The 25544-nt window shown below is 36.6% G+C and overlaps 1 protein-coding gene across 6 annotated transcripts in view; it reads right to left on the reverse strand.

Moving 5' to 3' along the window:
* Nucleotides 1-25544, reverse strand: part of RGS12 (regulator of G protein signaling 12) — an 84945-nt gene that overhangs the window by 47382 nt on the left and 12019 nt on the right. For 3 of the 6 annotated variants that reach the window (XM_057365276.1, XM_057365275.1, XM_057365277.1), the window contains exon 3: nucleotides 16102-16221. In XM_057365276.1, the coding sequence (XP_057221259.1) occupies nucleotides 16102-16221 (120 nt within the window). Of the gene's footprint in view, nucleotides 1-2511; nucleotides 2994-7185; nucleotides 7361-15081; nucleotides 15219-16101; nucleotides 16222-25544 lie in introns of those variants that run through there. The other 3 variants (XM_057365281.1, XM_057365280.1, XM_057365278.1) reach the window with 3 other exon arrangements.

Here is a 25544-nt window from a genome sequence, read left to right on the forward strand (position 1 = left end):
TCCAGCAGGCTGAAGAGTGGCTTCCCAGTTATCACACAGCATAAAAGATGYTCTAGGTCTCTGTAAACTGGCAAATGCTTCAGAATATATTTGATRGCATAAAGTTCTGAATAAGAGAAAACATGTTACATTTCCCTTTTCATCATCTCCCTTTGCTAGGTGGAAAAACCAGAAGGGCCCAGAGCTTTTGATGTCGTGTTCAGGATCTTCTTGCAGCAAATCTAAGAGTTTTAGCCTACAATAATTATCAGGGAGAAAACTACTTTGTGAGTAGCTAATGTTATTTTCACCAGAATAGAAAACATAGCACCTTGCACCAACAACGAGGTACAAAAGGAGASAGGGCATAGAGGAGAATAATTCATAAGGCTGAAAGTTCATAAGGTTGGAACAAGCTGTATCTTCCACCTTCATGGCCTATAACCTGCTGGATGTGTTCACCACTGCGTGAAGCCTGTCTGATGACATCTYTCAGGTGACAGAAACTCTTACCCACTTAGTTCCATCTTACACATCCCATTTTACATGGTCCCAGGGAAGTGACCAGGCACTGTCAAATTCTGCCATAATAACATCATGAAGAAAACCAACAAATACCCTGCCCATAGCTCAGACAAATACATATATTGAGCAAATAAATCCACGTGTACAGACTACCCAGRTAACACAATACAAAAATGTCCTTTTCTCCACCACAAGATTTGTCACTCAAGTTGAAGTCATGCTCAAATACTGGAGCAGAACAAAGCGAAAGAGGGGGATACCAGCAGAGGTGACACATTCTGGGAAATGCCAGGCCTTAGCAATAAAATGGAGCAACATGAAATCATCTGTGCTATTACAGTGGGGGTGAGTGCCTTCCTGAGTCAAAAAAGACATCTCTGTTTCCCACTCCTCCTGAGACACAGAGGGTAAAATGKGYAAGGAGAGTGAAGATGTATTTCTCTCTCCTGSTCTAACAGTGGCAAAATCACAGAYTCAACAGAAATATCTCTTCCTTTCSTGGGCATCCTGAAAGATTCACAATAAAAGGGATTAAAAATGACCTCTGTGTYGCCTTCCTAAAGCACACTTYCTTCCAATACAGGCATCGACTTCTTGCTGCATYCAAAGAATTCTCTGACTGCTGCCAGAACCTGTAACTTACCCAGTACATCACTTTACACACTATTTCACTGAAGTCCCTGTAAATAAGCCTTTCAGSTTAAAGTAGTACACTCAGCTCCACCAACCTTCCAGTTTTCTCATATGATTTCAGTCTAGAGAATAACTCTAGCAAATCTGTTGGGTTCTGGAGWTTTACAGGCTGAATGTAAAGAACCAACTTTCAACATTTCAAACTTAACTCAGGGAAAGCCTATTGCTCAGCTGACCATCTGCTGGCATCTAGCATATTCAAACTAYTTCTTAAATCACCTGAAGCAACTTCTCTTTTTGCCAAGCTAGGAATTATGAGAAGACCCCAAGGTCTTCAGTCACGTTACTCCAGGATTTTCATTATATACATGTATTTTTAAATAAATTACAGCATCAACATAGGTCATGCCATGAACTCCAGTGATCTCCGAGAGGGAGATCTCGTTTCAAAATATGGTATATACAGTTCTAACATTTTAAATAAAAAATAAAATCATATTACTCATAAATTATGGCTAGWTTTTCCTTCTAATAAATAATCTCAAATGTACTTCTCACCTAAAAAACAGCACAACAGTACAGGCTTTTTATCCTTCTTTCAGAACATTATTGCAATTAATTTCATGATTCAGAATTCTTTGAGAAGAGTGCCCCTTCAGAATGCCACTTAAAGGAGAACTATTACACAATATCACTTTTCAATTCTCTACCACCAAAGTGCATTTATAATAGTTAACACAAAAGCATTCTGTGTGTAAGAGTTCTGAAGAAAAAATACTGTACAACTACTGTACAATAACTTTACTGAATACATTCAGCATGTTTCTGTCAAATATTTGAATCTATGAAGAATAAATGATGTGACATTTGGAATTCCTTTTAGAAATAAATGTTCAACTTTTCACCCCTAACAAAACCAATCCTATCACAAATAAACACAGTCCCTTAAATGCCAAATTCATCCCTAAAATTATTTTTATAAAGATATGTACAAAATATATACAGTCTTACCTAAAGATATAATATTGATACAATGGTACAGAAGCATATACAAAATACTCTGCACATAATTAAAAAATAGGCATACATTATAAACATGGGTTTTTAGCTTTATACATATTGGGCATAATTCACAAATACATATCAAAATCTCAGTGTTAGTTGGTATAGCAAGATTACTTTTCTCTTATAATAAAACCCAATGTTTGCATTTACAAAGGAATCTTAACTCAAATACTTTAAATTTAAAAAGCTTAAAGGCTAAGCAGAAAGCATTCTGAAGCTGATACCATTTCTTGCCAATAACAATAGCCTATTCTAATTTCTCACTGCAACAATGCCTTGCTTTAGCTAAATATAATTCATATCACTTACCCGCTCTTCGTAAGAAACAGCAGTTATTTTTCCTAGCAGTACTCTTCCTAAATTCATCTTCACTTAATATGGAAAAAGCATTTCCTTAACACGTCGGCTTCTCAAAGATTAAACTAAAAAATTCAACGCTGTTCCATGCCTGTACATGCCAGTAAAGTTTAAAGGCATTTCATATGAAGTTCTATTTTACTCCCTTTATGTTACCAATAGCAACAGGCCAATGCAGGAAGCTGTGGTTCGTCAGGGATTCAGATTAGATCTCAATTATCTCTCACCAGAAAAGCTCGATCATTTTATATAAATCATGCTGATTGTATTTTAGAATGTTTCCTATAACAAATCAGGAAAATAAAATGACGTTGAACCGTGTGATAGTCCTGTATTCAATAAAACAGATTTCCAAGACAGTTTCCAAAAAAACACTAGTTAATCACCCTAACATTAGTTACAGAAACATTTACATAGTAAACCACTATTTTCAGAGGTTTACATAATGCAAGCCAGAACAAAATAGGAYCTCAAATAGTCCATTCTGCTTAACTTTTCAGTGGTTAACACTATAAACTGCACATAAAAATCCACAGAACAGGAGGCTTGATGTATTTCATCAAACCTAGGAGTAGCCTGTTGTCACTAAAGGCAAAATTCTTCTTTCAGAAACCAACTGCTATTCTGCCCTTCCTCCCTCTCAACCTGAACCTGTGCTCAGCTGATGTCAAGAGAGTTCTGTGCACAGAGCCTCGGGAGCAGAGAGCAAAATAGGCTCCTGGTAATGTAAGAGGGAAGTGCAATTCACTTGCCTGTGACAGMGGTGTCTTCGAGACACTCTATATGGAAAGTACAGCATTTCAGGAAGTTTGCTGCTGTCCACAACAGTGACAGCACCTTAATCATCCATTGCTGTTATTTTTAAAGCAATCAGAACACGATTTTCTGCCAAAAATAAACACCAGAATTGCAAACTGGGATTGATTAGTGGGCATTTTTATGCTAGTGGGATGTCCTTAAACCCTAGGTGGACGCACCAGTAGTCATTATGGGAAAAGGAACTTTCTCCCTTGTTCAATGTGCATGTGGGAATGCCCCACACCCACAGAGTTCCTAGGTTGAGACCCTAATATAAAAACAACTCTGGGAAGAAGGCAGATATTCCTCGGAACTTATAAGGAAAGAAAATGAGACTAAAAGAAGAGCCTTTACTCAGTATTTCATGGTTAGACAGACTTGCAACAGCCAGGATGTGAAAGTCTGCACATCTTCCCATTTTGCATTTAGGATGAACAGACCTGGTTAACAAAAAAAAACTCAATCTTCTCAGTTTAATTTAGAGTCATCAGAGATGAAATTTTAAGCTAATTGCAGATGAAAATGGGGGAAGCATATTTTAACTAGCAGTTTAGAGACACAAGCAAATTGCTGTGATGGACAGTTAATTTTGTGATTGATTTACTTGCTTGAATAGGCACACCACTGCAGTTYTGAATGTTCCTGCAAGCATTTAATACCACGACAAAATGCAATGGAAACAAATGGTGGGCAGACACAAAGAAATGTGTTTCAAAAATTACAAATTATGCCCTCTATTATTCTAGGATTTCAGAAGCAAGTGCCCTATGATACTTGCACAGAAGAACAGTTTACTGTGTGTGGATAAGCATTTAAAATGTACAGTTTTATAAAGAAAAAAATGCCAGAGCTGTTTAAATAATGTATTCTGACACTAAATAAAGTGGGATGTAGATGTTTTCATTGTCAATACTTTAACCAAGTAGCAACACCATTACAAATAATCAGGAGACCAGGTGCTTAACAATCCTTACAATAAATGAAYAAAAATCACAAATGAATCAGAAATACATAAAAAAACTTCATTGTGAACACCCCTTTGGGCTAACAGAAAACAGGACTTTCATCAATAGCACTTATTTAACAGTCAATCTAAATCCTCTAGGGAATCACCTAGAAAGATCAAAAGTACTGGTACGACTTTAACAGGTGAGAATGTTACCCATAAGAAGGAGWAAGAGTAAAATAACCCCACACAAAAATGGGATGTAGCTGCAAGACCAGCAGCTCACCGGAGCAACTGCAGTGAGTGTTGTTGTGAGCACTGTGGGTGGGCAATGTTTTACACATTCGAGGCACTCACACTCGGCTTTATAAACCTAATAATCCCTTGGTTTAAACAGACCTTTGGAATTGTTGATTTTGTTTCACTGAACTAAGCACTGCATGTCCATGTTTTTCCATACAGCAAMTCTACTGACACTGAAAAATAACCTCTACCAATTAGACAGCAGCAGTTAATGATCATGGCCATGAAGTGTCATGTGGCACTGAAGGCCCTTTAAAAAATTCATATCCCTCTATATTTTCACAGCTTATTTCAGCACCAGCCRATATAAAATCTTGTGATTTTGCATAGCATATTTGTAAATCGGGCACGCAACTCAGAGGTCAAAGGTCAAAAGCAGAAGGAATGTTAATTTGCAAAGCTATTAATGGAAAGTGTTAAAGTATGGTACAACAGCTTTAAAAGCCTTATTCAGATACACCAAAGAYGACATTTGTAAACCCACATCCATCTGCTTAGAAGCTAAACTGTGGGAAGGGGTAACGACCCCAGATAAGGTTGATCTGTTTTTCTCTCCTACCCTCCCTCCACTTCCTGCTCATATTTTCTTTTGTACATTTGTTTTCAGACTAGAAAAAGCCAAAGAGAAAGACAGAATGACAGGGAGCCTGGATAAGTTTTAACTTGTCAAAGGATAAATAGGATTTATTATATTCCTGATGCCTAAATGAAGAAAACACACATAAAAACCACCAGGCAATCCCTTGGACCAGCTCCATATCACACAGAGCCCTAAACTAAATCTGACACTGGCAGAATGCACCACCAAAAACCTTAAATCTCATCAAGTATTGATTTTTTATGTCATATTAAAGTAACAACTACTTGCATGACAGCCACATGTTAAGAATATGATTTAGCTCACTGATCCTAGTCACTGAAATAAAAAGCAGGAGCATCAAAAAGCCTACACATAAATTAAGGAAACTGCCATAAAATAATATGTTTTTTCCCCTAATTCTCCAAATTTTCTGTTATCTGTCTAAATATATTTTTGCCAATGACTTGTCATCTACTCAACAATAAACAGACCCCATATGTGCTACTGATGAGAAGAGGAAATATTCTCTCATTTAMCGCATCGTGSATTCCCCCTATGATTTTTGAAACAGGAATCCTTCCTATTCCAATGCAATATTAACGAAAATATTTTGAAGTCCAACTAGCTGGAATTTGCTCGAGTATAAATAACTGAAGTAGAAGCTGCCTTGTCAGACACGGAGAGTTCCCCKGCAGTAAATCCCGCGAAGCAAAGGGAAGGATGCAAACGGCTGTTCCGAGTGCCCTCTGCTGTCTGCCACACTGCTCACTCTCCTGCCAAGTTCTCAAGTGCTAAATTCCAGCTTTGCCATCCAGAGATCCGCTCTAAAAACAAATATTTGGTTCTACGAGCCACATCGTGAACTTTGGAAAACAATTCTATAGGACTGCAGAGTGAAAATTTTAAAAAATACACTTTTTCAAAAATGTTTGTAAACAATTCCTTTTTCAATCTTCCTCTTCTGTTGATTAACATTTTAGGACAATTGAATTCGCTCCACTAATAAAAACGTGCAGAAACAACATAACTTGCACATCYGGATGGAAGGTAACTTGCAGTCCAATTGTAAGCTAAAATTAAACTGCATATTATGTTAAAGAGGATATGATTAAGTGACAGATCACTGAAACACATTTAGTCACATCTGAATTTCCTACTACTGCAGATGTTGCCCCTAAAAATTAATAGATTTTGAGGAAATAAATGTAAAAGTGAGCATGAAAACTACTGTATTTCAAGTAAATAATGTATATAATATCTTCCTACACTTTTCAATTATTTCCCTCATTTTAAAATATGAAAATTTTGCTGCCATACTTCTATAGCATTTAAGACAATTCCATTCTGAGATATCTAAACATAAAGAGTAAGACTATAATGTCAAAATTTGGTAATACAGCTAGAAGGCTAACTTGCAAAATAAGTGTTTTCTGAACAACAAGAAGCCAAAATTGATCTAACTCTATACCTCCGAAATTTTGTATTCTATTAATATCATTCATTTATTTTCAGTTATTTTAATAACTCATACCATCTGGATTCTGATTTATTGGATAAAAATCCAGCTGGAAGAAGAAAAAATCTCTTTAGCCACACAACTTTTAAAAAAGCACTGTAACAATTAAAAACATATCTGTAACAAGACATTTTTGCTTTACAGAAACACATGCAAATATAATAAAAATTGCTGAAAGATTTATCAAAAAGCTTAGAGAAATATCTGTATATCTGCTACGCTCATAATAAAAACAATACGATGCTGCAAAAGAATTTTAAACGTGTCTATAAAAATGGTATATTCTTAATTTCATAACAGAACTTATACAGAAAGTCAACTTAAATACTTATACTTACAAACTTTGTCTCTTTAAAACCTCATTGAATCCTTAGAAGCATAATYTATCATATTTCACTGCAAGATTTCTTAGCTTGGAAGACTACTCATTAAACCATATTCCTGTTTTCTGCTCGCTTTAAACAAACAAAACTTTATACTTACAGACACTTGACTATCAGTAAAAGTTTTCTCCATGTATAAATAATTTAGTATCTCATTGTTAAGAAGCAGTCCCTTCAACTCTATTATTACGCTCTTTCTGAACACATATTTACTTCTTCCAGAGTCCAGTCAAAAAATGAGGCTTCTCCGTCTGTTGCCCTATCAACACCGCTCCCATTCTCCTCCCTCCCCAGCACATTCCCCGCCCTCACTACTGGTTCTGTATCTCCTCATCAAAAGGAACAGGCAGCTTTCAAAATGGTGTTTAGGCAGGTCCTGCGTAACAATAAAGCTCCTGTAAAGACAACAGCGCTGCTGAGGAATCTGCTCATGTAAAATACATTTGCTAAGGGCCTACAGGACTCTGTCGTCAAGGTTTGTCCAAACTTGTTTARGCATTGAGTCAACATCGCTTTCTCATCCAAAGTATTCCCTTTTTTAATACATTCCCCTTTGATGAGAGTATTACCTGAATGAACTAGGTCACCAATCTCTACTAAAAATAATTAAAATATAATCTAAGAATACTTTAAAAAAATACATTGTCAAAGCACGTAAGACTCACAGCAAATTTCTTGCAGTCTCTGGCATGTGTGTACGTGTCTCGGTGTGATTACAATCATATGTATGCATATTGTGCAACCTATCTCACCCTACCAAAACTCTCCGTGCTCCTGTGAGTAAGCAGAGCACTGGCATTTACGAGGATCRTGTTCCAAGTGAAACATTACTCTCATCATTTTCAATACCACACCTACTCTTCAGACAGACCCRCAACATCTCTGCATTTTCAGAAAGAAATGCATGCACTTTCTGCCCAATAATAATCTTCAAACACCCTCTTTCAGCAGTTCCTTTGTTGAGAGGGAAGTTGAGGACGGGTTTTTTACTGTATTTTTTAAGTTTTAGAAGTACCGGTGAAATGTTTTAAGGATTTGACAGTGAATAAAAAGCAGTAGTAAATAAATAGAAAACATCCAGTARAAGTTCTAGGTGACTCCTTCTTTTTCTTTCTTTGAAGCTTCACTGGACAGATAAATGCATGAAACACTGTCCATCGTCAAGTCTACAAATGTGATCAGGTCAGAACACGGGTTTATCAAACCCAGTTTTATATTTCCAGCAGTGGCCACACATACAAGTCCAGCAACGAACAGCACAGAGCAGCACATCAGACATTTCCCTGATCACATTCTCCCAGACTCCAGGTATTTTTAGTTCAAGAGATTTCCTGAACCTGGCATGGCTTGTCTCTTTAATAATCCCCAGTGGCTCTCTTTTCCAAATACYTGTCCACTTTCCCTCCAGGACATGCAAATTTCTTGCATCCACAGCACTCTGTGGTGAGGCATCCCACAGACCGACTCACCTCCTACATGAACAATCGTGTTCTCCTGTTTGTTTTGCTCCTGGCTCCAGCTATCTTTAATTAATGKTGCCGACTTCTTGTCCCGAAGGAGAGTGAGCAGTCAATCCCAAATACTTTTCCTATGCCACCCATGATTTTCCATTCTTTCTTACACCTTTCTCAATCTTTTCTTCTTCTAATATATCAGAACATTTTAAAATAAAGAGACCAGGTATGGAAAAAGAAAYCACAGTTTGTATGCAATGGGATAATCTATTCCTTCTGTAATATTCCATAATAAAGGATTTTCCTTCTTTGCTACTGTAATGAGCTGTTGTTTACATGCAACTCCCCCTTATAACTCAAAGGCCTCACTCCTGAGAGGAAACAGTCTGATGACAAACATATATATCATTTGTTACATGAAGCTAAGGCTATTTTTCCTCATTTGCATTACTTTCCATTTATCTGCATACATTTTCATCTGCCATTTTGTTGCCCAGTCATTCAGTCATATAAAAGCAGCCTGGTCTCCTCTTCAGTCACTGCTCTCATCCTTCTTACCTGGAGTAACTTCACCTCACTGCTCACCTTCCTGGGGGGAGCCTTAAAAGATGCCCTTGAATCAACAAATTAATGTAAGAAACTGCAGCGAGGATCAGGGATCAGCCACAAGCAGCAAACAGTTCTGCATCTCAGAATCAGCCCCCAGGACCGTCATAGCAGCATTATTCTGTCTTCATGTCACATGCCTCAGACYCAGAAGAGGGAACAGTTTCAGTTCTAAGAGGATGAGCCCAATGTTAGAAGAATGCTAGGTTAGGAAGAAAGACAACTCTGAGAGATTGCCCCTGACCAAGAGCCACACTTGAGTGAGCATTGACTGTTCTGTCACTGCTCAAGGACACCAGAACCAAAATAACAGAGCCAAGGCCACAGTCCAGCACCTCATAATGCTGCACTAAGGAATAAGCCCGTCTGGAGCTTTAGGAGCCTTGAACTTGCTCACCCTGSCTGATCCTTGCATTTCCATGAACTGCAGAGTTGTTCACAGCATGTGAATTCACCTGTGTCCATTCAATGACCCATCTTAAGAATGGCAGTACTGACTACTACATGAAGCTTTATCTATGCAGAATGCAAGTTTGTATCTTGTCCCTGAAAGCAGATATTCTGTCTGGTTCTGTGGCAGAAATGGGCTTCTGTTGGAGAGCCAAGCCTGCAGGCAATAAGGCTTGGGCAGCACTTGAGTGGCAGGGTCAGACAATCTACTGATTGCCTCCTCAAAAGGAACTCAAAAGGAAATTTCTCCACACACTGCCAACTGCCTTTGCACATATAGGGATCTAATTCCCTAAGGAATCCATCCTGGGCAACACTGCTGGTTTCTCCTCAAGCACCACAGCATGGGGCAAGCACTGCCATGATGAGCASTGCCATATGCACCTCACAGAAAAAGCAGAGATGAGACCCAACTCACAGTACATTCTCAGACTGCTCTGCTCTTTACATGCAAATATACACAGCAAATTCSTCCAGAAGTAAAGGAAATAACCCAAAAGCAGGAGAAAACAGTAAACAGTAACATTACTGAAGGACAGTCATTCTACYAGTTGCAGTAATGGAAAATAAATCCCATTATTCTCAGTGTCCRCAGAAAAAAATCACAGTTTAACATTAAGGGCTGTGTCTAGGAATAAGTATCTCAAATTCACAATAAAGAGCTTGCACACAACTCTATTCATCTGTTGACCAACCCACCTTTGTCAGATAGTTTACAAAACAGTGTGAGGAGCACAAGAACTTTCCATGAAAAGGTCTATAAATGTAAACATAAGAGCAGATTGTGACAATCTTTTAAAAATTATTGTATAGTATAAAATACCAGCAAAAGCTTAACAGTAATGCACAGCAGTGCACAATTTGTGAAGAAAAATGCAATATATACTACTAGTATGATGTTTCCTTCTTCAAAGAGATATAAAGTACGTGGTTATATCCCACATGCCAAAGTAAAAGCCTGAAGATGATCCTCTAAAGRAGGCTGGAGAGTCTGAAATTCTTAATAAAGCAGTTTAGAGAACTAAATGTGAAAGCAAATGATGCTGCTGGGCAGTGTGACAGCCCAGACAGTGCAATCCCCTGCCCGTCCCTGTGTCTTGGCAGTGTTTCTTTACCAGCACAGGTGAGTGGCCACCATGCAGCCCAGCAGGTGAACAGCTCCAGCCAGGATTGAACAGACAGATCTAAACAGAGCAGAAGAATGCCTGACACAAACCACAGGATGCCTTCCAGTCTTACTGATCAGTTCCATGACCACATCAGTAATTCAAGGTAAAAAAAAAAAAAAACTCAATGTGTAATATCATGACTAACTTTCACTATTTAAAGCCAGATACCATGGTTCAGAGAGAGGGTTGGAGCCAGTGTAGGAAGGGACTCTGAAATCACTAAACACACCTCCCATGTTTTGCACTGCTCCAGAAGCTCACTCCTGGTGTGATGGGAAAAGAGAAACCAGAACCTCATCTGTGGGCACAGATCCATGAGGCTTCCAAAAGAGCAGTGTCAGGGGATGGTCAGTATTAGCACTCAGACTTCAGAATATCTGCATATGAGACTGGGTTAAACCTTTTAGCAGTCTATCATCAGCATGCTAAAAATACATTACTGCCTTTTACGTACAAATATGGASATTTTCTCATGGATGCACTTTTATTTCACAACTAGCCTTTCCCTCACTCTCATGAAAGCTGACAGCAAAACTGGCAATTAGTTGGTTATATCTTAGATAAAAATCAGCATAAAATATTGCCAAAGATACAGTATGTAAAGAGGGTACACAGTAGAACACATATATACTGGGAGCCCATGGCAAGTTGTCATAGCTTTAAAAAATTGGTGAAATCTAAGACAAAACTATACATTCTTTTCCAATTTCAAATTCACTATTAGAAGCTGAAAATGAAGAAGCCTTTTGATTTAAATAATGTACTTGTACTTGCCATAGTGGTTACGTTGTGGCCATGGTGATGATGTAAGAAAGTCAGTAAAGCAACCTCTGMAGGGAGAGTTAATACTTTTTATTAGATCATCTGAGAGGGTGGGAAAAGTTTGGGGCATGTTTAGATCTTCTTGTCTGATTTTCCTGGTATACTAGTTGGTCTAATATAAGCTATTATCTCCCTGTGTAAGCTTTGTCTGATTATTTAAATCAGTCAAACAAAAACAGGTACCCACTTTAAAACTTCTTATTAAGTCAAATGAGCATTTAGGGGGTTTTGCCACCCACAGATGCCAAAGCTAATATCCAGCAGAGACATGTCATTCATTAGTACAAAAAACTCATACCTAAGAGATGTGTTGCATGCTTTCAATTAGTAGATGAAATACAAAAAGAAGTTGATTCAGTGAAATTAACAAAACAGAAAAAAAAAATCAAGCATTATTATCTATAATAACACCTAATAATACTACATTATTAATGGTTGTAATTAAGATGGAACATTCTAACAAAAGCCCTCACACTGATTTTTAAAAAGAATACATGATACAYTCCAACTTCGAAAACATTACTAAGCTCTATAAATTTGATGCAACAAATGTACTTTTTCAAACACAATATAGCTTTAAGGTTTCCARAACAGGATGAGAACAAGACAAAAAGCTGCAACAGCCATTTTTTTTTGTCCTGATATTTAGTTAAAAGTATTAAATCATCTTTAATTTTAAAAATATCTGTACATTAAATGATTATTTAACAATACTTAAAGAGCKTGACATTTGTTTCCCTAAGAGATTATGTCTCTCATTGTACTACTCTGCCCTATTTTTAACTACAGAGAAATACCAAAAGTACAAGTACCAGAATGATTTTCAGGAAAAAACAGCTTAGAATGTTCTCCWTGGTGAGGAGGAACCTAAATTTTTTGACTTCAAGAAAATACTGCAAGGTTCCCCCATTTTCTCAGACTTCAAGAAAAATTCAAAGATGAGTAAAATGGGTTACAGTTGAAAGTGCTRCGGAGTCTGTTTCCAGAAGTGTTGATGAGTAAAAGAATTACAAGGACTGTGTTTAAGAAAATTTTTACATAGGTACTGTTCTACTCCCTGCAGTCTCCCAGAGACACCTTTAGTGTGTTTATAAATTTATAAACATCTTTTCCAGGACAGAATTGCGCAAGAGGATGAGAGTAGTGGCATTTATGCACAGGGAAGAAAGTGGAAAGAAAGACAGGATCATGTCCTCTCATCAAGCCAAATATTATATAATTATAAGGTCTTTTTAGCTTAAGTTACACCTTGAAAATATGAACCAGAAAATATGCTAGAAAGTAGAATTGGGGCAAATYACAAAATTAAATGATCATTAATGGCCACTATTTCATAACAAATTATTCACAAAGRAAAATGTATTGCTAGTTAAATCTGGTCTTAATAAAACCAGATTWCTTGTAATTTAATAAAGAAAAAATTCTATATACATTTCTTGTGAARACAACATAACAAAGGCACATGCCAGACATGTTCATTTTCTGAATTCAGTTCCAATTTACAGGATAATTAATCATAATCAGCCCTGTTGTGAACAAGCACAAATTCCACAGTTCAGAAATAAAATTCTGCATTTTCCATGTTGTGAGACATTGTCCCTACCACAATTGCAGCAGAACTGCATCATTAATTTTGCACTCTCATGCCATTTTGATCCCTACATATTTAAAATAATATAGTATACATATTTATAATAATCTTAGTAAAAATAGCACCTAGACATTAATGTTACAAACTTTTTTTCTGTGGTTTTATATGGTTTTTCTATGGGCTTCTCTATGTATGATACAGCTTCTGCAGGTAAGAGCTTCTGCAGTTTTAAAGAGAGGCAACTGTATCATTAACTAATTCTAACCTTTTAGGAATAATGTTTGTGTATGTATAGCCAGATGTAATCTAACAATTTAAAAGAAAATGTGACATTTTCTCGTGAAATCACATTTTTATTTATTTATTAAAGTAKCTATTAATATGCTGTATTCTCAGACAGATCTTTTTAAAAATAAATAAATAAATAATGAATTTCAAAGAAATCACGCCACCTTATGGCAGCAGTCAGCAACACTGACAGCTGGTATTTCACACACTGTTCATACTTCAACAAAAAATCCAAATACAGCCTTTTTAAACCTGCAAGCAATGAACAGTGTTCCACAAATGCCCATAAAAGAAACTCCATGGAACCTACTTACACTGCTCAATTTAGAAGATTAATTTGGATGCCAGCAGGAATCAAACCCACAAGCTCAGAGAAGCATATAAACTTTCTAATTTCRTGTTTGGATTATTACCTTATCCATTCTGCTAAGATAACTGCAAAGAACACAAAAGCAAGCGAGTAGCCTATACAATAGGCTCATGGTCATTATTCCAAAGGTGGAGTCTCTAAGAATTTCCTGGTATTGTTATTTCCTCTTCCACCAACCCTAAATAGATGCCCTGAAATAAACTAAACATGTACTAACAACATCGTGTTCTGCTACACTCAGTGCAAGAGTACTTGGGACAAGTGCTGAAGCAGCGGTGTTAACGTTTGAACCAAAATTAAAACATCTCAACACTATTTCATTTTGACATACAAAGCTTTTGAAATTCTTCTCTGGATTGCTGTTTCTCCTGGTGGTTGGGATAGCGAACGTATCATTCTCTTACAGCATGCAGAGCAAAAAAAAGAAATTTCAGAGCGAGTTGGACAGAGAACAGTCCACACCCACATAGCTACATGTAGTAAGGGCATCAGTCCAAATACAGATTTTAATACAGACCATTCCTTTGTCCAATTCATACTGCGACCTAGAATGAAAGTTTCCCCTTCCAAAGGAACTGCAGTCACAATTAGSATGTTGGGACACAGATCAACTCTTAAACTCTCCTGTTGGTGCTGCTCACTTTACAGACACTAACGAATAGCAACTAGGATATAAACAACAGAAAAATGGACTTTTTATGCCAGTAATTATGACATTTTTCTGAAATTATTGGAAGATCCCAAGACCCAATTTTAATAAATATTTATGCTAAATGTAAAACAACTACAAAAAGAGAAATTAAAACACTCAAAACATGAGATGTGCAAAAAACCTGCATGGAATTTCCATCTGGAAGACTGTGGAATGAACCATTTTTTTCCTGTTACATGTGAATTAGTAGCACCAGACTCTTTGGTATTCTGAGAGAATTCGCTCTTACTGCAACCAGAAATTCTGTCAAAACTGGTAATACATAGCAGCGAGCTTTTCCAATTTAGAAGAATCACAATTTTCTGATTAAGAAAGATGAAGCTAGATGGTTCCCAAACCCTTTTATCTAGAAGTTCTTGCTCTGTCTATGTTATGCACTTAATGCATTAAAGTTATGCATGCAAAGAAATAAAGTTTTTTCCATCAGGAGGAAAAAAAAAGCAAGACACTTAAAAGTTTTAGATATAATAGAAACAGACCACTAKGAAAAATGACCTTAAAAACACTCGAGAAATAAGTAATTACAGTTCCTACCTGCATTCCCTAAGCATGCCAGAAGCTCCTCCATATATTCCACTCCCTAAAAATCCACTGCACTGAGATCCCTTCTCCTTTAGCTCAGAGTCAGTGAAATGCCGTTCTTCCTACATTTTCCYCCAGCAGAAAACTCACAAGCGTCTCCTTCTTTCCTCCTCCCATCTCAAMTGCTTTTTCAACACCTCCTTCCCATTTAGAGGGTTCAGCGTGCCACATCCCCTCCCGTGCTGAAGAGGGCTATAATATTCATTCCATGGCTCTTGTGCCAAGAGCTCTGCACAGAATTTTTTTCCCCCCAGGCACCAGCCTCCCTCCAGACAAGTATGGTAAAGGGGTGAAGGAAGAATCTCTCCATTCACCTTCACGTCACTGTGGCTCAGGTTTTCCTGAGGAGGCAGACTAGGAGAGAAGATTAATGGAGACATATTCCTACAGGTGGTTCCTACAGCAAAACAGGAGGATGGCTTTTCATTCCTTATTTTCAACGAAACCACTGGTATGGTTTGGCCACTGAGATCCAAAACATCACCTGATGTTACACCAGATTACACCAGATATACACCATGCATAATGCTACACTTAAAAGGATCCAGAATCACCAAGTTGATTAGGAATTCCCTTTTCACAACTGCTGTCAAAATTCATTAGCTGAACAAAGACCAGAATATGATGGACATTTGATTTTTCTATATATCATGATACATTAATTTCCAAAACATTATGAGCATCTCGATCAGCAAAGTGTACTGTTTGTATTTACACAGGACCAAGTGTGACAGGAAAATGAAAGTCAGAATTCCCCACAGAAAGAGTGGCCACTGCTGGCACCAATGTAACCCATTAAGGAAATATTGAAAAAGACAGGTTGAAACCTGAAATCTGTATTCCCCTCACAAAAATGATAGTAAGTAACTATATTACACTAATACATTACTGACTTTCTTCCAGCAATTATCAGCATTATCTACTGGAAGCTCTCTAAGACTCACTTCTAAATTTCAAGTGRAAGTTAATTACCTCAAGGTCATCCAGAGAGCGAGTAATACTAAATCGCTTCGATCTTCCAAATGATCTTCGAGCAGAAGAACGTGGGGGAGGGGCCTGATTTAATCCCATTGAATGTCCAAATTTTGCACCCTAAACAAAAGAGAAAATACATATTAATTTACTTCTTTAATGTCAGTACACTGCTGATCATAGCAACAACAGCTGAGTTTTCAGGAAATGGATCTGCAAACCTGCAACAGGACCACAATTCCTAAACAAGTTGGTCACTTGCCATGCCCCTGTAAAATAACATACTAAAATTCATTAAAGTTGGCTTTTCCAGTCTCAAGTCAAATATCTTACACATTCAGCATCAAATTACTGTATAAACATGAGTCAGAAGTTAGGTTGCTAAAATGTACACATGATACATGTCAGTAATAAAAGCAAGATGATTCTAACTCTTTACTGTCTTAACTGGAAGCTAACTACAAAATATTTGGGTTTTCTATAGAAAATTACCATCCTAGAAACCATCTCACCCAGCTTCTTTTGGAATGTTTCTCCACATTTTCAAAAATCTAACTTTCACTTCTTTTTACAGCCTTGGTACTGCCAAGTCCAACTTTTTAAATCACACAGTACAAAATCRCAGGAACTTTTGTTCTGAGGAAAGCAACTACCTCACGTGGATGTTCCATTACTAGAATTGGTGCTGCAGTAATTAAATCTAATGGTTTTCTCTTGTCCCCATAATCATACTCTTTCTCCTTAAAAAGTCGCCAGATGTCRGTTAAGCTACTCAGCATGTACGTATCAAGTTTATGCCAAATGGCAAAGTGTAAGCTTAAACCTAAAATTAGGCACACAGTCGGTGACTGGTGCTAAGCAGATGTACATAAACTCACTACATTACAAAAACTCRTGACTATGTGCCTGAAATTTTGGATTCCTTTCACTGTAACATTCAATGTGGGGAAGATTCCTCCCTGTCTACTGATGCTTTTTTGCTTTAGAAAATAAAAGACTTTAAGTCAGASCAAATTCCCCTCTGTTTCATGTCGGCATCTTTCTTCATTATAGTAAGCTTAAAAATGTATTTATTAGTACTTTCATAATTGCTCATTTGGCAGATKTGTAATATTTATTAAATTTTCTATTTGTGTTCACTTCTTCCTTTGGGCAAGTTTCTATGCTCTGAGTTCTGAAATATTTCAGTCTCCCTTTGATCACTCATTGGAAAGTCAATACACGTCACATTAATCAAAAGAAAAACCACAAATTTCGAATCCTCGTAACTTGATGACAGCAAGCACTCACATAAAGCAGCGAAGAGCAGTCAGAGCATTATACAGGCTCAGAGATGTCTGCCTGTTTTCTAATTCCCAAGGAGACAACACTATTCTGTAGTAACTGGGCTCTGGCCATCACCAGTGTTCACAACAGATTCTTTTTACAAGCTCAGARAATTATCAAGACAAAACAGGAATCTGGATCTAAAGTATGTAGTAGGGTTCATCCCCCCAACAGGCTTGAGAGTCCAACTTCATTCAGTATTAAAAGTGATCCATTTTTCTATGGAATCTCTTTCCCTCCTAATTTTTAATTTATTAAGGGTGTACTGCGGTTTTTTTTTTTGTGGGTTGAGAAGTAAATTGGGTGGGGTCTGCCAAAGAAAACTGGAAATCTGCTAACTGGAGATTAGCTTCCAAGGGTTTAAGATAGCACTTAAAAGTGCAGTGTAAACAAGCTAAAATAGCTTTTGCTAAATGATCAAATAAATGTGAAGAGAGGAAAATTGCTCTCTGTAAATGTTCACAAACAGCACCCACCAGAACGAGGACAGTTCCTGTCCTTTTGAGCATCTTTTTGAGCAACTTTTAAAATCATCAGTTCATCCAGGTTCCCAACTGCTTCACACTGTGCAGCCACACCACTCTTTCCTGTCCTAATGCCTAATGCAGTAATCTGTGCCACACAGTGAACTTCACCTCCACCCCTGACTCAGTTCTGCAGTATCCATTACYATTGCTGCACAGCTGATCAAAACATTAACAAGGCTCCTCCTGCATGAATATATTTCTGTTAAAACAACATGAATATATGTGTATTACCATTCAGTTTCACCACTACTCAAGTCCGGCCACACTAGTTCTGCAATTTTTAGATTTTTTAATTTTTAATCTGAGAATTAGTGATTATACTCTCAGACTACCAACAACTCAGCAAATTAACAGCATCACTAGTGCGAGTACAACTATGGTACTATGAAAGTAAGGAAACAGTTACACAGTGTGGATTCTGCTTAATGGTCTTCGATGTGTTTCTTAAAAGTAGATGCATCCCTCAGAGAACTTCATCTTTCATTGGTAAAAAAATGGTGAAAGGAAAAAAAACCTGAAAAACTATCAATAGCAGGTGTATCTATTCACATTAATGAATACATTTTCACTGTTCATTCTATTTCATACCAAAAAAARAATAAAAACTGCCCAGTATATATTTAAAGAGTAGAGACTGCCATGTATGATRCTGGAGATTGAGACAAGCACCTAGAGAACAAGCACTCAAAAGATTTTTGAAACAGTAACATTACGAATTGAAGGAAGAGGAACCAACTGCCTAAAGACAAAGCTAATTAGATTCCACTGAGAAGCAGATTCGAGATGAGATTAATTATCACCAGATGCCCCATTTTGAAGGCAAACACTGCTTACCTATCTGTGGCCAGAAGCATAACAAAGAGAAAGAGGGAGATTGGACAAAAATCACTTGCAAATTTTGTGGTATTAAAAAGGAGAAAATAAATTAGTATCCAATCAAACTTTTTATTYATGTTTTTTGACATTCTTATGCAAAACTCACTACTGAGCCCTGGATGGAACAATAAAGATAAGAGCAGGAGAAAAAAAATAGAGACCCTGAGAATAAAACAATGCTTAAGCAATGATTACAAAATACAAAAATGCACTGAGCTAGCCTTTTCCCCAACCCATCTGAATAACAATTGCAATTAAGAAAATGTTTTCAACTGACAAAAATCTCTTCCTTGCTCTGAAAAATCAAATTAATAATCTAAGAAATTAAGGAAGTCATTAAAAAAACCCAAAAAAACAATAAAACAAAAAGACTGCAATTCACAAGTATTTAATTTCATGGGAAGTCTCCCTTTTCATCATTTCTTGACTCTATTCCAGACATTCAGACTATGAAGGCAAACCTCCTTCACCAAATCAATTTAAAAAATAGTTCTGCATACACACAAGCACACAAATAAGGAAAGAATCACGTATCTTAAGCAAATAGCACCATTTTGGCAAATGTTCTTCATGGGACTCTGAAGAGCTGGAAACAAGAGCATCCATGTCTTTACCAGAAAACAGTCATTGAAACTAGAACGTACTAATCAGCAYGGCTAAAGATATCCACAGCCTTTGAGTTCAGAGAGATTGCTTTTGTGCAGTGACTGRTATTAATGTAATTTTTGCAGTCTTCTAGCCATGAGAAAATGATCATACTTCTAACATCTTTTATTACACTATTAAACAGATATTTAAAACCTCTCAATTATCTACAAACATTTCAGAGCAATACCAGCAGGACCAACAAAATGGCCAGGTTGGAGCAACCTGGACTAGTGGAAAGTGTCCCTGCCCATGGAAGAGGGCTTGGGAAAGATGATTTCAAAGTCCCTTCCAACACAAACCATTCTATGAAAAATATGCCGTTTCATTCTCTGTTAGCTGCCAAACTAAAACACTGAAATTTGCCGCATGAACATAAGGCTGTAGGGTTGTTTGGGTTTTTTTTTAAATACAGATTGACTGTAAGGCCTAGAACTCTTTATTACCCTACCGTAAAAGATTCTCTTTTTTAAAGAGTGTTGCTAAATCCATAAACTCTGAAAATATCTAGATATTCATGAAAATCTAAGAAATTCCATCAGAGAAMAGAATTAGAAACTAAAGACCACTGGACATTTCATTAAGTGGCTTTATTTTAGAAATTATAGGAATCCAGAAGCTAACAGAAAAGCACAGAAATTTGTGAAAACAAATTGATCAGGGAAAAGCATGTGCTACAGCAATACATCCTCTCTTATTTGCAATTGCAGATACTTACAACCCTGATACTACTACTACCATGATGAAAGTATAAAAGAACATATCTCTAAAAGCCTTTATCCTTTTATCATTTGGCAGATGGAGAGCAAAAACAACAAAGGATTAAAGGAATTAAAGCACTGATGCTTTTAAAAATCCATTCCTTTTTCTATTCTCAGAAAAAAGTAAAAATTATGAACTAGAATGGATTGAAATAACAGTTAAACATAACCATAAAAGAAAAAGGACAATGAATGGGGTATGTMATTTTTTTAATAGCCTACTAGATCACCACTTTTTCTTAGGCTAACGGGAAATGGCAARTGCAAATATGACAAGGAGGGCACTGAAAACAGGTCACCAGAGRAGGACTGACATAGCAGCTTTTTGTGAATGTGTCCAAGTGAGAGCAGTTTCTGTCTGAGAACAAGAAAGGTGTACAAGAAAAGCACAAATGAGAAAGTGGAAAATGTTGTACTTCATGTATTAGCAAGACAGAGGGAGTGGAGAAGGACATGACTCACATTAGACTGCAAACAGATGGACAGAAGGAACAAAAAGGATCCAGTATAAGATGATTTGCACAACTCTAACGACTTAAAGATAGAACAAAAAAGGATGGACTCTTGAAAGTATTTTTAACTGATAAACAAGTCAGACAGCAGTTCAATATAACATTTTTGGCAGCTTTGCATGTACCTCTGACCACTCATGCAAGCTCAAGAATTGCAGCAGGCTGTCCCATCATCTCCACTAACAAAAAACTCTGGTTTACAAAATGAAATAAYCCTGTTTCTAAGGCAGATCCACAGGCAGTCATGCCAGCACAACTCATGATATTCCCTGCCAACTCTGGCCTGAGCACAACAGGAACWCTTTTAAGCTGGAACTACCACAGAATCGCAATGTGAAACTATGACAGCCAATATGTGACTGTAACCTGGAGCCTGAGTGCACAGAAGAAAGTGGATGAAACCCTATCAATTATTCAGARCATGAAGAAACAAAATACCTTTAGAAAACCTCTTCAATTAGCTTAAAGGAATTSCCAGCTATAGCACAAGCCCTACTATGCTCCTTCATATTCCAGCAAATGCACTTATCGAGCACTACAACTTTGTAACAAATGATCATACCCACCAACCTGAAATTTCCATTTTGTGCTAAATAGCCTTTGTGCCTCTCTACAGTTATTGTCTGGATATTATTAATAACTTTCCTCTCCTCTGGTTCCAGTTCTAAAGCTGAGGATGCAGGAAGGGGGTTGTGAGGAGGAACACAGGCAGCTCTTAGTGCAAGAGACTAAGGAAGGGGAGAAATTTTTGTCAGAAGTTCAGGCATCCCTGACAACGAAAAAAAATACAGCGAGCTGGCAGCAGGAATCCAAAAAGGGAGGAAAGGAGAAAGAAAAACTGTGAGGCTTTATGCCAGCTTCACAACTTCCAGCAAATTTACTCTTTTCATGGAAAAYACATTACAGTTTGTGGATCTTGAGACAAAACTAAAAGGAATAAATCTGATGGGGCAGAGATTTTGCCTTCTCTATGGAAGAGCAGAAARAAGGAAAGGTAAAATATAAGAAAGGAAGCTAATCTAAAAGGTTTAAAAAGCACTAACAAGGCTGATCATATACATTCATTGAATTATGGTTTCAAAACTGATTCACAATAAAAGTTAACCTCACAGTATTTGTTCAGAGGCACAGGAGTGAAATAGTTTCAAAAGTTTAAAAGCTTGATGAAAAAGCTCATGAAGCAATTTAATGTCATGAGCAAAGTTCTAGGAGCTCTAAGACAAAAATATCATTACTGGTATGCACTAATCTTTACAGAAAATGTTTTTCCTCCTGTTCAGGTGGAACAARCACATTATCTTATGTCCTGGTCATATAAGAGAACACAAAAGGACCATGCACATGCTACAATGGTCACATTGCTTGCCTCAATTTAAGGAGCTCAACTAATTAAGGAGTTCAGTAGGATTTGCTACATTCAATGTGTCACAGAACTTAATCACACTAACTATAAAATCACAAAATTTTAATTTATTTCCAGCCATTAAAGCTTTTTAAAACTTCCATTGTTTTTAGGTTTGATTCTATGACTCTGTATGTTCAAGTGCATAACAGTTTCATACACTGATCATATAATTTGAAACTTCTGTGAAAATTCAAAATTTGCCAAATTTCATCCCAACTGTTGAGCCCTTCAACAGAAGGGTCATCTGGACTGGCAGTTAATCTTTAAAAAAAATGTAGGTTTAAGACTTCAGAAAGAAAGTTCCTAATTTAGACCTTTCTGAAAAGGGATGGGAAACAGGGATGCCCCAGTAATGCAAATAAAGTGCACAAAATCTCAGAAAAAAAAAAAAAAAAAAAAAAAAAAAAAAAAAAAAAAAAAAAAAAAAAAAAAAGCAGTTGATGCTTATATTATTCTGCCATCAATATAAGTATCAAATCCTGCTCTGGACCATGCAGCTTTTTCTTCCTCTCTTGTCCACTCTGATCCCCAACCACCCATTCTCCTGACCACAACCACCCCTCTGGAGCAGTGCAGAACAGACCCTGCCCACCTTTGCCCCTCATCCCACCAGCCAGCAATACATGCTCCCACCCAAAAACTGACAGTGAAAATTGCAGTTCTTGTAAAATGAGGGTCTGAGAACAGGATGGATTGAAATAAGGGATATCCTCAGTGAGGACTGCTCATATGCTGAAAAAGAGAAAGGAAAAAGAGAAAGGGAAAAGAGAAGGGGAAAGAACTGGCTATGGTGCAGTCCCCTGGCYCATAACAGTGGGGTGGAGGTGACATTGCTGATGGAGAGGGCTCCASATGCTGTGGGCAAAACCAGAACAAAGTGACGCCCTTCAGGCTGCCCTGCACTGGTGCCATCATCAKGGAGTGACAGCACCTCACAAAAAATAGGTGGGAGAGGGTTCATTAAAAATGGTCTATCATCATTCAGATGTCAGCTTTTCTGCAGGCTTTAATTACACTGCAATTCCTGTATTTTTATTTTTTTTTTTCTGCTGGCGTACACCAAGATGACAAAGAATTCAAATGTTATTATTCACCAGATCAACAGATTGGATGACTTTTAAGAATATTTCTTTATTAATCAGATGATGACACATTTCACTCCCTTCTAACCATTAAAATGGCATTTTGAATGCCAGTTTGGTCCATGATACAATGAAGAATGTTATAAAATTTCATGTAAGATCTGTATGAACTCCAGGAAAACACAGAAAAGAGACTGTTCTGTCATGCTGAATCCAGGTAMATGAAATTTAATCTTGTCTCCCATAATAAGGATATTAGGCATAAAACACTGACCCACCTACACTTCAGTACTATTCTAGTCCCTTTTCAAGAAAAAAAAATGATTTTATCTAAGCAGATTAAAAAGTAAAATCATTTTCTCTGTATAACTAGATAAAAGTATAAGTTGTAAGCCTGGTAGTTGGAAATTGCACAGGAACAGAAAGACCTTACCACACTAGGGGAAAACGCAGAGAAAAATACAAATACAACATAAMAACTGGTTTCAAGAACCTTGAATATTAGGTAAGTACTAGCTGAAAATATTAATTCAGTATAGCCAAATAATCAGCAACCATCAAAATTCTAATCAGGAATCATCAGAAAAGCAAAAAAATCAACAAATAAGACTTATAAATACATTGCCTGCCCACATATTTTTAAAACTGCTTATAAGTCTGGTAACCCATTTCAAAAATATTATTACAGCAACCAATTATATTACAATTATGAAAAAAAATTTGGACGGGAGAAGACTAAGCTGACTTCTGATTAGAAAGTAAGTGTTTGGTGGGTGAGGTTTAAAACAAAATAAAACCACCAAAAGAAAACACAGAGTAAGATTATTCATATTTCTCATGAAAAATATTAGCAGGTATGAAATGAAACCATRTGGAAAGTACAATTAATTATGGTGTGTTTTCTTTCCACACTATTAAACTGCAGAATATATAAGTCAAATGATATCAGGAACGCCAAAAGTAAAGGTTCAGGTAAGTTTTAGCAATTCCACATTTACTTCTGTTAATTACAGATCTTTATTCCATATGGACCTATTTCTTCTACAGTGGAAAAGCTTGTATTTTACTGCAAGGAATTCAGTTCTTTCTTTGTACAGACAATAACTTTATAATCTCCCATCTCAACRTTTTTATATTTAAAATATAAAAATTAAGCCATTTTCCATTACTTCAGTTCATTCTGGGCTAATTATTTTTCTCCATGCTATTTTCTTTCTAGCACACAAATTTGAAATGAGGACATTTCACAAAAGTCAGTATCACTCGACAGATATTTACTGTCCAGATTTTATCCAATTTCTTTTTCAGAGAAATGCAACCAGCATTATTTGGGCTTTTTACACACTTTAAAGATCCTAGAACCATTTTAAAAATAACTTTTAAAAATTACAATTGATATGAAAAGGCTGCATGAAATTCCTAAACATTGAATTGCTTTTCATTTTCTCAAAGCAAAAATCAGAGGACCTATTTCCTATAGATGCCTCTCTGCAGATTAATTCACAATAGCACGTTCTCAGATCTAGCCTGGTCCTTGGCATTTTCCTTAAGTTCTCTTTAAGGTATATAGGTACATCTCAAATGAGATCAAAGCCTATAATTCCAAAAGTTAACATTAAATTTAACTGCATAAGAATAGCAATCCAGCTGCCATTAATTCTGCTTTAAAAACAGCTGTGGTGGAACAATTTAAGCCAGTGAGCAAACAGAATTCTAAAGGAAAGGGAAAAAAAACATGTAATTATGCAACAAAAAAAACAAATATGGGAACCACAAAGCTTTGCCAACATTGTCTCTGCATCTAAAATATCTGCTTTGCAATTAGTTCACCATCCAGCATTAAAAAAACCTGCAATTTTTGGATCTGAAGCAAATTCCAGATTTTCATTTAAAAAAAAAAAAAAAAGAATTTAACTTGAACAGAATATCTTTTTCAGTAACACTTGCTTTGCACAACTCTGAAGTTGATACAGTTAAACTTCTGAACAAAACAGAGTAACAGTAATATTTATCCAAGAAATACATTAGCAAGGAAAGATGCCTTAGTGAACCCCACAGTATTGCTTATCTGTCATCTCTCTTCTATATATTTACAATATTTTAAGTAGCTTAAGTTATGAAGGTTACCAAGCATTTGACATATTTTATGGTTCTAAAAAGTACATACATATTTGCAATACTATTGTCCAGTGAATGAGACTCCTGCAATAAGATTTTCTATTCTGTCTTCTTCTAAGATCTACAAATTGGATCCAACTACAAATTCACAGCTTTCATTAGCACAAAGAATAATGTGATCAAGATAGAAG

The sequence above is a fragment of the Malurus melanocephalus genome, unplaced genomic scaffold (genome assembly GCF_030028575.1).
Source record: "Malurus melanocephalus ecotype Western Australia unplaced genomic scaffold, MMel_1.1 scaffold_50, whole genome shotgun sequence".
In the NCBI taxonomy this organism is placed as follows: domain Eukaryota; kingdom Metazoa; phylum Chordata; class Aves; order Passeriformes; family Maluridae; genus Malurus; species Malurus melanocephalus.